At 28.1% G+C, this 18,355-nt stretch overlaps 2 protein-coding genes across 2 annotated transcripts in view; one reads left to right on the top strand and one right to left on the bottom strand.

Annotated features, from left to right (window-relative positions):
* Window positions 1-10,721, top strand: part of LOC142227626 (odorant receptor 74a-like) — a 41,553-nt gene extending 30,832 nt beyond the window's left edge. Inside the window, exons 4-6 of the mRNA XM_075298104.1 lie at window positions 3,421-3,946; window positions 10,391-10,573; window positions 10,640-10,721. Of these exons, the coding sequence (XP_075154219.1) occupies window positions 3,421-3,946; window positions 10,391-10,573; window positions 10,640-10,690 (760 nt within the window). The 3' untranslated portion in view covers window positions 10,691-10,721. The remainder of the gene's footprint in view (window positions 1-3,420; window positions 3,947-10,390; window positions 10,574-10,639) is intronic.
* A 3,911-nt stretch (window positions 10,722-14,632) lies between these two features.
* LOC142227624 (odorant receptor 74a-like) overlaps window positions 14,633-18,355 on the bottom strand; it is a 19,372-nt gene continuing 15,649 nt past the window's right edge. The window contains exons 6-7 of the mRNA XM_075298102.1: window positions 15,405-15,587; window positions 14,633-14,692 (exon numbers count right to left, since the gene is read on the bottom strand). Of these exons, the coding sequence (XP_075154217.1) occupies window positions 14,633-14,692; window positions 15,405-15,587 (243 nt within the window). The remainder of the gene's footprint in view (window positions 14,693-15,404; window positions 15,588-18,355) is intronic.

Here is an 18,355-nt window from a genome sequence, read left to right as displayed (position 1 = left end):
TTGTGTGAAGTTTTTCTATATGCCTACAAGAGATTCAAATTCGTTATAAATTTATTATAAATTGTTTTTTCTTCGATAAAGTTGAAGAATATGCTTAATTTGATATGAAAACGAATATATACGGCCATAAGTTCGGTCATAAAAACACTTAAATATACGGTAACATGGATCAACTACAATAGGTTTCTTGGAATTTATCCCTAATCCAAATTATGAAAAAATGTGCATATTTTTAGAGTGTATAACTAATTGATGAGCTCAAAATTATAGTAATAGCATGGCAAAAAGGTGGCAAAACATCTAAAGTAGTGGTATAATGTGGAAAATTTGCACGACGGAATAACTGGCGTAGAAGCTGTAGATGCGGAATGTGAAATTAACAGTTCAAGGGCGAACCCATTTTATCTACTAAAACAACTTTATTTGCGTATTTTTAAGCGATATACGGTATAGTACGATATTAGTTCGATTGTATGTTAAGGCATCGATCACATCCATAAGTTAAATGGGATCCACGTCATTAAAACAATGTAACAATGGCATAAAAATGTAAAGAATATGACATTTAGCGTGTGAAAGTGGCACGACGGAAAAACTGGCGCTGAAACTTCATATCTGGAATATTTTGTGGAGGAATTGAATTAAAAAAAGCTCAAGGATGAAACGATCGATCCCAAGAACTCTGCGGTGAACCGTAGATCCATTGTACAGTCGTAAGGGTGTGTCGCCATCAAGGTTGCCACAATTGGTAGAATTCTACCAACTGTGGCATTGGATTGGTAGAATTCTTGATGTTTTAGTAGATTTTGATAAATATTCCTCTCCACATAATATAAAAATAAAATTTTGACAAAATTTTCTATAGAAATAAAATTTTGATAAAATTTCTATAGAAATAAAATTTTGATAAAATTTCTATAGAAATAAAATTTTGATAAAATATTGACAAAATTTTCTATAAAAATAACATTTTGAAAATTTTTGACAAAATCTTCTATAGAAATAAAATTTTGACACAATTTTCTATAGAAATAACAGTTTGACAAAATTTTCTGTAAAAATACAATTTTGACAAAATTTTCTATAAAAACAAAATTTTGACAAAAATTTCTATAAAAATAAAATTTTGACAAAATTTTCTATAGATCAAAATGTGGACAAACTTTTTATAGAAATAAAAATTTGACAAACTTTTCTATACAAATAAAATTTTGACAAAATTTTCTATAAAAATAAACTTTTGACAAAATTTTCTATAGAAATAAAATTTTGACAAAATTTTTTGTAAAAATACAATTTTGACAAAATTTTCTATAGAAACAAAATTTTGACAAAATTTTCTATAAAAATAAAATTTTGACAAAATTTTCTATAGAAATAACATTTTGAAAAATTTTGACAAAATCTTCTATAGAAATAAAATGTTGACAAAATTTTCTATAAAAATAAAATTTTGACAAAATTTTCTATAGAAATAAAATTTTGACAAAATTTTCTATACAAATAAAATTTTTACAAAATTTTCTATAAAAATAAACTTTTGACAAAATTTTCTATAGAAATAACATTTTGACAAAATTTTCTGTAAAAATACAATTTTGACAAAATTTTCTATAGAAACAAAATTTTGACAAAATTTTCTATAAAAATAAAATTTTGACAAAATTTTCTATAGAAATAACATTTTGAAAAATTTTGTAAAATCTTCTATAGAAATAAAACTTTGAAAATTTTTTCTATAGAAATAAAATTTTGACAAAATTTCTATCGAATAACATTTTGACAAAATTTTCTATAAAAATAAAATTTTGACAAAATTTTCTATAGAAATAAAATTTTGACAAAATTTTCTATAGAAATAAAATGTTGACAAAATTTTCTATAGAAATAAAATTTTGACAAAATTTGCTATTGAAATAAAGTTTTGACAAAATTTTGTATAGAAATAAAATTTTGACAAAATTTTGTATAGAAATAAAATTTTGACAAAATTTTCTATAGAAATAAAATTTTGACAAAATTTTCTATAAAAATAAAATGTTGACAAAATTTTCTAAAGAAATAAAATTTTGACAAAATTTTCTATAGAAATAAAATTTTGACAAAATTTTCTATAGAAATAAAATTTCGGCAAAATTTTCTACAGAAATAAAATTTTGACAAAATTTTCTATAGAAATAAAATTTTGACAAAATTTTCTATAAAAATAAAATTTTGACAAAATTTTCTATAGAAATAAAATTTTGACAAAATTTTCTATAGAAATAAAATTATGTCAAAACTTTCTATAGAAATAAAATTTTCTATGGAAATAAAATTTTTCAAAGTAATATTTTTGTGTTTGGTAGTGTTTTGGTAAAACTTTCTCCAAATTTTCGTAGATTATTTTTGGCTCAAGTGGCAACCGTAGTCGCCGGCGACATATTGCAACTGTGTTGTTCGCATAGGTAAACCAGAGAACTTTAAATAAATCAAAGAAGTTATAAGTAACTTGGGTGGCCAGCATAGTATATACTGGGTGAGCGAATGCGCACCTCCAGCACTCGACACGAACAACTCGATAATTCCGAAGAAATTGCTGATGCTCTCGCGGCGTGATCTGTCCGTTTCTATGTTATTGTCCGTCCAGTGTACACATATATAACTTGGTGGAAGTTATAAGAAACGTGGGGAGCCAGCATAGAAGGAATTGAAGATGCCTGCACGCCGATGTCCTTTTCAAATTTCCTCCTCAGAGGATATCGGTAGTCAAACGTTTAAAACAAGCCCAAATTTCATAAAATTACTCGTATGTGCTAATTTTTGATGCCCATCTACGATCCCTGAAAAAATAACTCAATAGCAGAATAGTCATGAGAGGAAGACATCCCCGTTCTGACCCCTCACAAGATCTCCATTGTGATACAAATGATGCTAAACATGGTTTTATCAATGAGTTATGCTCGCCGATAAGGATCTTGTTCTCACCGCTGTTTCGACTTTTCTCGACATGTGAGAAACCACTTTGTGGTACTTAGAAATAAAACCAGCAAAATTGAGACGTGTAAACCACATCTTAAAAAATTTTTGAAGTTGTCTCTTGTCAAAGGAAGTCCGTCTATATGTCTGTCTGTTATAATCACGCGACACCCTTCAATAATTGATTCATCATTCTAAAATTTTAGTACTGAGCATCTATATGTTGCATTCATTTTACCTAAAATTGGAACTCCAAAGGGGCCACAAATTGGTGTGTCGAAAATTAAATGTTTAACATAACTTAGGCGGGCGACTGCATTAAAGATTGTGTCTGACCGTATATATTTGTTCTTCATATCTTACTGATTAAAATATCGACTTTGAATTTTGACTACATTATCTACAATGGAAAGATTGTATTTATGACTTTTATTTATGCTATTTTTCCGCTTTTGTTTTCAGATGTGAGAGACCTGATATTTATAAAGATAATCTACGAAATTCCTATCCCATACAATGTTTTCTGATTTTCTATTTGTGTACTCTGTCAGCTTTCATTGTGACGGGTGGTTACTACTTAGCTACTGGTAGCCGTCAACTTTTATATAAAATGATTCCGTCGTTTGATGTCCAACCATTATATATTTATATACCACTATTGTTGAGCAATATTTTGGTTGGTTTAGCCGTGGCCGGAACAATTGTTGGTGAATCATATAGCTTTGCAATGTTTGTCTTTAATTTAAATGGCCGCTATCAAATGATGAGAGATAATATGAATGAAAAAACACAACAAATTTTAAATACCTCAACGGATGGATCTGTTGCAGTCTTGCGATTTTCAAAACTTTTAGTACAAACATTAAAGGAGAATGCTCGTCTTAATAAATTCGCCCATGAGATTCAAGAACAATTTTCCTTTACCATATTCGTAGTATTATCTTTTCAGGCAGCATCGTTATGTGCTCTACTTTTCAAAGTGTACACTGTAAGTACCGGGAAAGGGGATAATGATTTTCTTTCAGAAAGTCGAAAGACAATTTGATTGAAACACTTGATTTATTTTTGGTTTGAATAATTCTTTTAATAAAATTAATTTATTTCTTATTTGATTATTTGCAATCACTAATTTAAAAATATTAAAATTTAAGTTTTTTAATTAAATTAATTTAATTTATTTTGCATTTGATTTTTATAAATTTTGTAATAAAAATAAATAATTTTTAATACCTATCATCATAGGATGGAGGAAAGTTTCCTCCATCCTATGATGATTTAATAGAAATAAAATTTAATAGAAATAAAATTTTGACAAAATTTTCTATAGAAATAAAAGGTTGACAAAATTTTCTATAGAAATAAAATGACAAAATTTTCTATAGAAATAAAATGACAAAATTTTCTATAGAAATAAAATTTTGACAAAATTTTCTATTGAAATAAAATTTTGGCAAAATTTTCTATAGAAGTAAAATTTTGGCAAAATTTTCTATAGAAATAAAATTTTTCAAAAATTTTCTATAGAAATAAAATTTTGACAAAAATTTTTATAGAAATAAAATTTGTCAAAAATTTTCTATAGAAATAAAGTTTTTTAAAAATTTTCTATAGAAATAAAATTTGTCAAAAATTTTCTATAGAAAAAAAGTTTTTCAAAAATTTTCTATAGAAATAAATTTTGATAAAATATTCTATAGAAATAAATTTTTTCAAATAAAATGTTGACAACGATTTCTATAGCAATACAATTTTGGCAAAATTTTCTGTAGAAATAAAAATTTGACAAAATTTTGCAAAAATATTCTACAGAAATAAAATTTCGACAAAATTTTCTATAGAAATAAAATTTTGACAAAATTTTCTATAGAAATAAAATTTTGACAAAATTTTGTATAGAAATAAAATTTTGACAAAATTTTGTATAGAAATAAAATTTTGACAAATTTTCTATAGAAATAAAATGTTGACAAAATTTTCTATAGAAATACAATTTTGACAAAACTTTCTATAGAAATAAAATTTTGACAAAACTTTCTATAGACATAAAATTTTCTAGGGAAATAAAATTTTCCAAAGTAATATTTTTGTGTTTGGTAGTGTTTTGGTAAAACTTTCTCCAAATTTTCGTAGATTATTTTTGGCTCAAGTGGCAACCGTGGTCGCCGGCGGCATATTGCAACTGTGTTGTTCGCATAGGTAAACCAGAGAACTTTAAATAAATCAAAGAAGTTATAAGTAACGAAGAAATTGCTGATGCTCTCGCGGCGTGATCTGTCCGTTTCTATGTTATTGTCCGTCCAGTGTACACATATATAACTTGGTGGAAGTTATAAGAAACGTGGGTAGCCAGCATAGAAGGGATTGAAGATGCCTGCACGCCGATGTCCTTTTCAAATTTCCTCCTCATAGGATATCGGTAGTCAAACGATTAAAACAAGCCTAATTGTCAATCCCAAATTTCATAAAATTACTCGTATGTGCTGATTTTTGATGCGCATCTACGATCCCTGAAAAAATAACTCAATAGCAGAATAGTCATGAGAGGAAGACATCCCCGTTCTGACCCCTCACAAGATCTCCATTGTGATACAAATGATGCTAAACATGGTTTTATCAATGAGTTATGCTCGCCGATAAAGATCTTGTTCTCACCGCCGTTTCGACTTTTCTCGACATGTGAGAAACCACTTTGTGGTACTTAGAAATAAAACCAGCAAAATTGAGACGTGTAAACCACATCTTAAAAAATTTTTGAAGTTGTCTCTTGTCAAAGGAAGTCCGTCTATATGTCTGTCTGTTATAATCGCGCTACACCCTTCAATAATTGATTTATCATTCTAAAATATTGGTACTGATAGCAGATCAAGTTCGAAGATGGGTCCAGGTAAACCGGCCCTGATTTATTCTCTTGAGCATCTATATGTTGCATTCGTTTTACCCAAAATTGGAAATCCAAAGTGGCCACAAATTGGTGTGTCGAAAATTAAATGTTTAACATAACTTAGGCGGGCGACTGCATTAAAGATTGTGTCTGACCGTATATATTTGTTCTTCATATCTTACTGATTAAAATATCGACTTTGAATTTTGACTACATTGTCTACAATCGAAAGATTGTAACTATGACTTTTATTTATCCTTTTTCTGTTTTTGTTTTCAGATGTGAGAGACCTGATATTTATAAAGATAATCTACGAAATTCCTATCCCATACAATGTTTTCTGATTTTCTATTTGTGTACTCTGTCAGCTTTCATTGTGACGGGTGGTTACTACTTAGCTACTGGTAGCCGTCAACTTTTATATAAAATGATTCCGTCGTTTGATGTCCAACCATTATATATTTATATACCACTATTGTTGAGCAATATTTTGGTTGGTTTAGCCGTGGCCGGAACAATTGTTGGTGAATCATATAGCTTTGCAATGTTTGTCTTTAATTTAAATGGCCGCTATCAAATGATGAGAGATAATATGAATGAAAAAACACAACAAATTTTAAATACTTCAATGGATGGATCTGTTGCAGTCTTGCGATTTTCAAAACTTTTAGTACAAACATTAAAGGAGAATGCTCGTCTTAATAAATTCGCCCATGAGATTCAAGAACAATTTTCCTTTACCATATTCGTAGTATTATCTTTTCAGGCAGCATCGTTATGTGCTCTACTTTTCAAAGTGTACACTGTAAGTACCGGGAAAGGGGATAATGATTTCAGAAAGTCGAAAGACAATTTGATTGAAACACTTGATTTATTTTTGGTTTGAATAATTATTTTAATAAAATTAATTTATTTCTTATTTGATTATTTTCAATCACAAATTTAAAAATATTAAAATTTAGGTTTTTTAATTAAATTAATTAAATTTATTTTGCATTTGATTTTTATAAATTTTGTAATAAAAATAAATAATTTTTAATACCTATCATCATAGGATGGAGGAAAGTTTCCTCCATCCTATGATGATTTAATAGAAATAAAATTTAATAGAAATAAAATTTTGACAAAATTTTCTATAGAAATAAAATTTTGACAAAATTTTCTATAGAAATAAAATTTTGACAAAATTTTCTATAGAAATAAAATTTTGACAAAATTTTCTATAGAAATAAAATTTTGACAAAATTTTCTATAGAAAAAATGTTTTTCAAAAATTTTCTATTGAAATAAAATTTTGCCAAAATTTTAATTTTAAATTTAATTAAATTTAATTTTAAAATTTTCTATTGAAGTAAAATTTTGGCAAAATTTTCTATAGAAATAAAATTTTTCAAAAATTTTCTATAGAAATAAAATTTTTCAAAAATTTTCTATATAAATAAAATTTTGACAAAAATTTTTATAGAAATAAAATTTGTCAAAAATTTTCTATAGAAAAAAAGTTTTTCAAAAATTTTCCATAGAAATAAATTTTGATAAAATATTCTATAGAAATAAAATTTTGACAAAATTTTCAAATAAAATGTTGACAACGATTTCTATAGCAATACAATTTTGGCAAAATGTTCTGTAGAAATAAAAATTTGACAAAATTTTGCAAAAATATTCTACGACAAAATTTTCTATAGAAATAAAATATTTCAAACATTTTCTATAGAAATAAAATTTTTCAAAAATTTTCTATAGAAATAAAATAATGACAAAATTTTCTATAGAAATACAAATTTTCAAAAAATTTCTATAGGAATAAAATTTTGACCAAAATTTCTATTAAAATAAATTTTTAACAACAATTTTTATAGAAATAAAATTTTGCTAAAATTTTCAATAGAAACTTTGCTAAAATTTTCTATATAAATAAAATTTTGACCAAACTTTCTACAGAAATAATATTTGTCAAACATTTTCTATAGAAATGAAATTTTTAAAAAATTTTCTATAGAAATAAAATTTTGGCAAAATTTTCAATAGAAATAAAATTTTGACAAAATTTTCAAATAAAATGTTGACAACGATTTCTATAGCAATACAATTTTGGCAAAATTTTCTGTAGAAATAAAAATTTGACAAAATTTTGCAAAAATATTCTACAGAAATAAAATTTCGACAAAATTTTCTATAGAAATAAAATATTTCAAACATTTTCTATAGAAATAAAATTTTTTAAAATTTTTTTTGGCAAAATTTTCAATAGAAATAAAATTTTGACAAAATTTTCTATAGAAATAAAATTTTGACAAGATTTTCAAATAAAATGTTGACAACGATTTCTATAGAAATAAAATTTTTGCAAAATTTTCTGTAGAAATAAAATTTTGACAAAATTTTCTATAAAAATAATTTTCAATCACAAATTTAAAAATATTAAAATTTAAGTTTTTGATTAAATTAATTGAATTTATTTTGCATTTGATTTTTATAAATTTTGTAATAAAAATAAACAATTTTTAATACCTATCATCATAGGATGGAGGAAAGTTTCCTCTACTCTAATAATTTAATAGAACTAAAATTTTGACAACATTTTCTATAGAAATAAAATTTTGGCAAAATTTTCTGTAGAAATAAATATTTGATAAAATTTTCTATAGAAATAAAATTTTTCAAAAATTTTCTATAGAAATAAAATTTTTCAAAAATTTTATATAGAAATAAAATTTTTCAAAAATGTTCTATATCAATAAAATTTTGACAACAATTTCTATTAAAATAAATTTTTAACAACAATTTCTATAGATTTTTTTTTTAAATTTTCAATAGAAATAAAACTTTGCTTAAATTTTCTATATAAATAAAATTTTGACGAAACTTTCTATAGAAATAAAATTTGTCAAAAATTTTCTATAGATATGAAATATTTTAACAATTTTTTATAGAAATAAAATTTTGACAAAGTTTTGTATAGAAATAAAATTTTGACAAAATTTTCAAATAAAATGTTGACAACGATTTTTATAGAAATAAAATTTTTACAAAATTTTCTATAGAAATTAATTTTTCAAAAATTTTCTATAAAAATAAAATTTTTCAAAAATTTTCTATAAAAATAAAATTTTTCAAAAATTTTCTATAAAAATAAAATTTTTCAAAAATTTTCTATAAAAATAAAATTTTGACAAAATTTTCTATAAAAATATAATTTTTCAAAAATTTTCTATAGAAATGAAATTTTTCAAAACTTTTCTATAGAAATAAGATTTTTCAATAATTTTCTATTAAAATTTGATTTTGACAACATTTTCTATAGAAATACAATTTTGATAAAATTTTCTATAGAAACAAACATTTTCAAAAACTTTCTATAGAAATAAAATTTTTCAAAAATTTTCTATAGAAATAAATTTTTTCACAAAATTTGTCCAGAAATAACATTTTTCAAAAAATTTCTATAGAAATAAAACTTTGACAAAATTTTCTATAAATAGAAATACAATTTTGACAAAATTTTCAAATAAAATGTTGACAACGATTTCTATAAAAATAAAATTTTTCAAAAATTTTCTATAGAAATTAAATTTTGACAAAATTTTCTATAGAAATAAAATTTTGACAAAATTTTCTATAGAAATAAAATTTTGACAAAAATTTCTATAGAAATAAAATTTTGATAACATTTTCTATAGAAATAAAATTTTGACAAAATGTTCTATAAAAATAAAATTTTGACAAAATTTTCTATAGAAACAAAATGTTCTATAAAAATAAAATTTTCACAAAATTTTCTATAGAAATACATTTTTGACAAAATTTTCTATAGAAATAAAATTTTGAAAACATTTTCTATTAAAATAAAATTTTTACAACATTTTCTATACAAATAACATTTTTCAAAAATTTTCTATAAAAATAAAATTTTTCAAAAATTTTCTATAGAAATAAAATTATGACAAAATTTTCTATAGAAACATAATTTTTTAAAAATTTTCTATAGAAATAAAAGTTTTCAAAATTTTCTATAGAAATAAAATTGTGACAAAATTGTCTATAGAAATTACTATTGGCTCGAGTGGCAACCATGTAGAAACGTTAAATTTATCTTCGGACACCGAAGTGTTTATATTTTTCTGTATTTATGAAAAGATGTTTTTGTCCTACACAGAAAAACAATCACCATTATTTTTTTCAATACCAGTTTTACTTTTAATAACTAAAAAAATTAAAAAAATGATTTATTCAATTTATTTTTTATCAAAAAATCAATAACAAATTATAGAAATCATTGTGATCCAATGATTTGAAATTTTTAATTGGATGATGCAATTAATGGAGGCAGTTTGTGTTTGAATGAACATTTAAGAAGAAGCTTCAAATTAAAAATTTTCTTTTAGAATCCCATTGGTAGTATACCCTTTGTATTCTGGGTAGCTGGTAAAACTCAAGAGATCATATGTTTTGGTCAAATTGGAACTTCCATCATAGTAAGTGTAAGTGTGTATGACCTAACCTTCATTTTAAGATATTTGTTGCTTATCTGAACAATTTTTGCCCTAGACTGATGCAATTAGTTCCATGTACTATGAATCAAATTGGGAGGCCATTGTAGAACAGTCGTCGGATACTAAAGCTAACACCCGTTTGATGAAACTTATCGCCTTGGCCATATCGATCAATAGAAAACCTATAAATATAAGTGGATTGAATTTTTTTAATGTTTCATTGAACACAGCAGTCACTGTGAGTATATTGGCGTTATTCCTAGAAATATTTATGGTCATAATTTTGGTTTTGATTTAATTGTAGATTCTCCAAGGTGCCGGTTCCTATTTTACTTGTCTAATATCTTTGCGATAAATAGAGAGCTTTGGAAATTATGTAAAGTTATTTCATTATTTGTCGCAATAAATATTGAAAGGGATACATACATTGGGTCAATTGTTTTTTTTTTATACTCTGCGCCACACTGTGGAACAGGGTATTATAAGTTAGTGCATATGTTTGCAACACCCAGAAGGAGACGAGATAGACACATGGTGTCTTTGACAAAAATGCTTAGGGTGGGCTTCTGAGTCGATATAGCCATGTCCGTCTGTCCGTCTGTCCGTGAACACATTTTTGTAACCAAGGGATTAGGTAGTAATTTACGCCCAATCGACTTCAAATTCGGCACAAGTATGTGTTGTGGGTCAAAATAGAACCCTATTGATTTTGGAAGAAATCGGTTCAGATTTAGATATAGCTCCCATATATATCTTTCGCCCGATATGCACTTATACGGCCCTAGAAGCCTGAGTATTACCCCAATTTGGTTGAAATTTTGCACTAGGAGTTCAATTAGTAGTGTAGTCTAGTGTGCCAAATTTTATTGAAATCGGTTCAGATTTAGATATAGCTCCCATATATATCGTTCGCCCGATTTACACTCATATGACCACAGAGGCCAATTTTTTGCTCCGATTTAGTTGAAATTTTGCACAGGGAGTAGAATTAGCATTGTAGCTATGCGTGCCACATTTGGTTGAAATCGGTTCAGATTTAGATATAGTTCCCATATATAGCTTTCGCCCGATTTACACTCATATGACCACAGAGGCCAATTTTTTGCTCCGATTTAGTTGAAATTTTGCACAGGGAGTAGAATTAGCATTGCAGCTATGCGTGCCAAATTTGGTTGAAATCGGTTCAAATTTAGATATATCTCCCGTATATAGCTTTCGCCCGATTTACACTCATATGACCACAGAGACCATTTTTTAACTCCGATTTAGTTGAAATTTTGCACAGAGAGTACAATTAGCATTGCAGCTATGCGTGCCAAATTTGGTTGAAATCGGTTCATATTTTGATATATCTCCCATATATAGCTTTCGCCCGATTTACACTCATATGACCACAGAGGCCAATTTTTAACTCCGATTTAGTCGAAATTTTGCACAGGGAGTAGAATTAGCATTGTGGCTATGCGTGCCAAATTTGGTTGAAATCGGTTCAGATTTAGATATAGCTCCCATATATATGTTTTTCTGATTTCGACAAAAATGGTCAAAATACCAACATTTCCCTTGTAAAATCGCCACTGCTTAGTCGAAAAGCTGTAAAAATGACTCTAATTTTCCTAAACTTCTATTACATAAATATTGAGCGATAAATCATAAATAAACTTTTGCGATGTTTCCTTAAAATTGCTTCAGATTTTAATGTTTCCCATATTTTTTTTACTAACATTGTGTTCCACCCTAGTGCATTAGCCGACTTAAATTTTGAGTCTATAGATTTTGTAGAAGTCTATCAAATTCTGTCCAGATCGCGTGATATTTAAATGTATGTATTTGGGACAAACCTTTATATAGAGCCCCCCCAACACATTTGACGGATGTGATATGGTATCGAAAATTTAGATCTACAGAGTGGTGCAGGGTATAATATAGTCGGCCCCGCCCGACTTTAGACTTTCCTCACTTGTTTTTTTAGAATTTGGTCACACTGTACATATAGTTTTTTCCTGAACAAATCTATTTGAAATTTTCGGAAAAGGGAGATTCTGGCCTAATATGGCATTTCCACGCAATAAATTAGCATAACATATCGAATCTATAATCTCTTCCCTGTCACTGATTCAGGAACGCCGTTCGGACTCGGCTATAAAAAGGCGGTCCCTTGCCATTGAGTGATAAAAGGAGTTCACCAATATGGTATCACAATGGACTGAATAGTCTAAGTCAGCCTGATACTGATACATCGGGCTGCCACCTAACCTAACGTAACCTATCCTATATATTCTGGGTCGTAGTGAAATTCTGAGTCGATCTAGCTATGTCCGTCCGTCCATATGTCCGTCTGTCCGGCTTTCCGTTCGTCTGTGGAAATCACAGTAACTTCCGAACGGAACAATCTATCGACTTGAAAATTGGCACAAGTAGTTGTTATTGATGTAGGTCGGATGGTATTGCAAATGGACCATATAGGACCACGTTTACGTATAGCCCCCATATAAACCGACCCCAGATTTGGCTTCCGGAGGCTCTAGGAGGAACAAATTTTATCAGATCTGGTTGAAATTTGCTACGTGATGCTAGTATATGACCTTTAACATCTATGCAAAAATTAGTGCATATCGGTCCATAATTATTTATAACCCCCATATCAACCGATCGCCGGATTTTGCTTGCGGATCCTCTTGGAGGAGCAAATTTCGTCCGATTCGGTTAAAATTTTGTACGTTATACTAGTCTATGGTATTTAACCAATATAAACAATTTGGTTCATATCGGTCCATAAGTATATATAGCCCCCAAATAAACCGATCCCCAGATTTGGATTTTGGTGCCTCTTGGAGGAGCAAATTTCATCCCATCCGGTTGAAACTTTCTATATTATGTAAGTATATGGCCACTAACAACCATGCAAAAATTTATCCATATCGGTCTATAATTATATATAGCCCACATATAAACCGACCCCCAGATTTGGCTTGCGGAGGCTCTAGGAGGAACAAATTTTATCAGATCTGGTTGAAATTTGGTACGTGATGTTAGTATATGACCTCTAACACGCCAAAATTGGTCCATATCGGTCCATTATTATATATAGCCCCCATATAAACCGATCCCCGAATTTTGCTTGCGGATCCTCTTGGAGGGTCAAATTTCGTCTGATTCGGTTAAAATTTTGTACGTTATACTTGTATATGGTCTCTAACAGTCATGCAAAATTTGGTCCATATCGGTCCATAAGTATATATAGCCCCCATATAAACCGATCCCCAGATTTGGATTTTTGTGCCTCTTGGAGGAGCAAATTTCATCCCATCCGGTTGAAATTTTTTTATGTTATGTATGTTAAGTATGCAAGAATTTATCCATATCGGTCTATAATTATATATAGGCCCCATATAAACCAATCCCCAGATTTGACCTCGAGATCCTCTTGGAAGAGCAAATTTCTTGTAGGCGCAAATTTCATCCGATTCGACTGAAATTTGGTACGTTGTGTTAGTATATGGTCGCTTACATATATATATAACACAAAATTGGTCCATATCGGTCCATAGTTATATATAGCTCCCAGATAAATCGATCCTCAGGTTATACTTCTTCCTGCTCAGAAAAAAAATTCACGAAATTTTTTCCAAATAAAGTCTTAATTGAGTTTTAAAAAATATTCAATTAAAAATTTAATTGATTCAACAAATGTTTTACTTGAAAAAAAAAAATCAATCAAAAAATTAATCGTATCATTAAATTTTGAATTGACTGTTTTAATTGATACTATCATTTCTGTGATTGAAGACATTTCAATTAAAAAATTAATTGAATCAATTAATATCGTAATTGAATGAGAGTTTTCTTTTTTTTTGGGTAGATAGGCAAATTTCATTTGATCTTGCTACAATTTGGTACTAATCACACAAAAATTAGACATATAGGTTCATAATTGCGTATAGCCCCTATCTATAAATCGAACCCCATATTTCGGCCTCTCTTTTACCGCGCAAAAATTCATACCGTTCAAGAACTGAATTATATAGGTTTTTAATCTGCCTTTTTTTACCTAATATATACCCCGTATGGATTAAATTCCAATTTAGAAGACGATGTTAAGGAGTTTTAAAATACCTTGCCATCGGCAAGTATTATCACAACCCAAGTAATACGATTGTGGATGACAGTCTTTAGTAGAGTTTCTGCGCAATCCATGGTGGAGGGTGCATAAGCAGATGTCATGTTTAAAATCCAACTTCCAACAGATACTTCAAAGTAAAAAATTGTTTCTTAATTCAAAAAAAAAAAAAAAACTTTAACCCCAAGATATAAGATCCTCAAAATGAGTCAAAGCCTGTATTTGAAGCGTTTTTATCTGAAAACGAAAAATTCAATATTTCACTTAATTTATGAATGATTTTTGTAAATCAAAAATTATGTTCTTTATATTTAAGGAAATTTAGCCTTAGCTCAAATACATTAAATTTAATAAAAAATGTAATAGAAAGTCGGGCGGGGTCGACTATATCATACCCTAAACCACCCCTACTGAATTAGTAAACCTAAGCATTTGTGGGGTGTCATTGGTATAGGTTTTGGGTTATCATTGCTATAGGTCTTGGAGATTTCCATAATTAAGAACATAAAGGGGGGACATGTTTATGGGAGTCTTGTCACAATCTGAGCAGAAATGTCTATAGTTTATTTTGCACATAAAGAGTTAGTATGTCACTAATATTGAGTCCATTATTAAAAAAAATAGGAAATCGGTCAATTAGTTGTGGGTAATAATTTTTTTGAAGCATACATTATGAACTTTCTTTTAATTAAAATTTCATTATTTTAAAGAAATTTGTCCTTAATATTGTGTAAATTGCGTGTTCCGAAATTTTTGTTGCGTAATCTTTAATAGAATGGAATTTTCTTATATCTTTCTCAGTGCATGATTCATATGTAGCGCAGCGATATCAAACAAGTAAAATATGAAAATGCCCCTTGCAGCACCTACGATTGTTACAAAAAACGAAATAATTGAACAAAAAAAGGAATATCAATAATATTTTAATATTACGAATATTTCATCTCACCGTTACTGATGATGATAATGATATGGGGAAAAAATTCAAACCCGATATATAAATGGGTTTCCCATTGGTTGCCATGGCCATGATGATCATCTTCATGGTGTTGATGTTATCTCGAGTATCTGAAGATCTTTCAATAATACATTCCCATTTGGATTCATAATACATGGAACTGATTTCATTGGTCTGCAAATAAATCAAAATAACTTATTAGAGTGGGCCGATAAGCATACGCAAACCATAATTAATAAAATAAAAAATCATTTTGGAAGAGCTCTGATTTCAAAAGAATCTCCTTGAAAGTCGATTTTTGGGGCACCTAAACAGGGGTCATCAGAAACCCACATGCGCTCATGTTAAAACACCGTGGACGAAAGCCCACAGAATCCCTAATGTTCTTTGATTTTGATTTTATTTCTAAAAAAGTGAGTAAAGTAGAAAGTCGGGTGGGGTCGACTATATCATACCATAAACCACACCTACTGAATTAGTAAATAGTAAGGATTTTTGGGGTACCATTGAGATTGTGAGATAAACACATTTAAGAAAATTAGGGGGTACATTTTTGTGGGAGTTTTATCGCAATTTGAACAGAAATATCTGATATATGCAGCTATAGTTGATTCTGCACCTAAAGAGATAGTACAGAGCCACTAAAAATCCAAAAATCCAAATTTTGTGAAACTTGGGAAATACATTTATGTAAGAGCTACATGTAAGTCTAACTGCGATACTTTAACAAGTATATACAGCAGTATGTTCGGACGGGCCGAATCTTAAATACCCACCACCATGAATCAAACATAATAAATTCCTTTCAAAATTTCAGGGGGTTTGATGACAGATATTTCCCCAAGAAGATCAGTTCAACCAGTGCGCTTCCCGAAGATAAAAGTAAATTTTTTACCTATGAAGACTAGATCAGAATCAGGATTTAGAAGAACCATTTTTATACCAACCACCATAGAATGGTGACGGGGGTATAACAAGTTTGTCATTCCGTTTGTAACACATCGAAATATCGATTTCCGACTATATAAAGTATATATATATATATATATATATATATATATATATATATATATATATATATATATATATATATATATATATATATATATATATATATATATATATATATATATATATATATATATATATATATATATATACATATATATATATAAATAAATAAATATATATATATATATATATATATATATATATATATATATATATATATATATATATATATATATATATATATATATATATATATATATATATATATATATATATATATATATATATATATATATATATATATATATATATATATATATATATATATATATATATATATTCTTGATCAGGGAGAAATTCTAAGACGATAATAGCATGTCCGTCTGTCTGTTGTAATCACGCTACAGTCTTCAATAATCGCGATGTCAATTTGCCTGAAACTGGAAATCTAGAGGTATTCTAGGACCATAAAGAGGTGTGCCGAATATATTGAGTGTCGGTACAGTTTTTGATATAGCCCCCTTATAAACCGGGCCACGGATTTGGGGTCTAGATTCTAGAACTACAATTAAATGTGCTGAATACTGTGCGTATCCTTCCATGTTTTGGTATAGCCCCCATTACACCGAACTCCCGATTTAACTCCTAGGGTTTCTAGAAATTGTAGTTTTTATCCGATTTGCCACAAATTGCAAATATACTGGCATTTCGGTCCATTTGGTAATGCCTCCATATAGATTTCACTTATTGAGGGTATAGAAAGCGCACTGATCATGAAAATTGCCTGAAACTTAATGCAAAATTTCCAGATTTTACTTCTAGTAATCATTTAACTAATTAGAATGAAAATCTACAGATTTTAGATTTCAAATCAAGGCGTTATTTCATCATTTTCTTGCACACTTGCAAGAGATGTTTATGATTCCTCGAAAACTCAAACAAAAAAATATCGTTTCTAGAAGCCCAAGAAGTAAAATCGGGAGATTGGTCTATATGGGGGCTATATCAAAACATGGACCGAGACTCACCATTTTCGACACATCTCTTTATGGTCTTCGAACACCTCTAGATTTCTAATTTCAGGCAAATTTGATAAAAAACAAGTAAGTAAAGTAGAAAGTCGGGCGGGGCCGACTATATCATACCCTAAACCACCGTTACAGAATTAGTACGGTTTACCCTACAAGGACAAAAAAGTTCCCTACTTTCCCATACATTCCCAAACAATTTTCCCTACTATATTTTTCGTTACAAAACAAAAATGGTTCTAAGTACTTTATTATCTTAAAACATGAATATGCAACGTATATAACTTAGAATATAAATTTGTATTACCACCACGGTTGCCACAGTTGGTAGAATTCTACCCAAATTAGTAATCTTTTTTGTTAAATCTCTATAAAAATAAAATTTTGGAAAAAGTTTCTATAAACAAATTTTTGTGAGAAATTTTTCTATAGAAATGAAATTTTGACAATAAATTCTATAGAAATAAAATTTTGAGAAAAAATTTCCACAGAAATAAAATTTTGAGAAAATTTTTTATAGAAATAATATTTTGAAAAAAAATGTCTATAGAAATACAATTTTGACAAAATTTTCTACAGGAATAAAGATTACCACACATTGTTAAAGATCAAGCCTTTCATCGTCTAGAGCCACCAAAATATAAAAATTATTACAAATTTGTTGAGTGAAAATGCCCTACATTGTGGCCCTATGTCCCTACAAGACGCTTATTATTAGAAAAACCCTACATATAGGGAATTTCCCCTACTTCTAGCAACACTGACTGTGTTGATATTGCACCTACGGAGTTAGTATGTCACTAATATTGAGCCCATTTTTAAAAAAGAGAAAATCGTTAAATTAGTGTGTGTAATAAATACAAATTTGTAAAAATCGAGCAATATTCTTATGTAAGAGCTACA

Source organism: Haematobia irritans, chromosome 2 (assembly GCF_050003625.1).
Source record: "Haematobia irritans isolate KBUSLIRL chromosome 2, ASM5000362v1, whole genome shotgun sequence".
NCBI classification, from domain to species: domain Eukaryota; kingdom Metazoa; phylum Arthropoda; class Insecta; order Diptera; family Muscidae; genus Haematobia; species Haematobia irritans.
The sequence above is the reverse complement of the archived record's forward strand: the minus strand, read 5'-3'. Positions and strand labels throughout refer to the sequence as shown.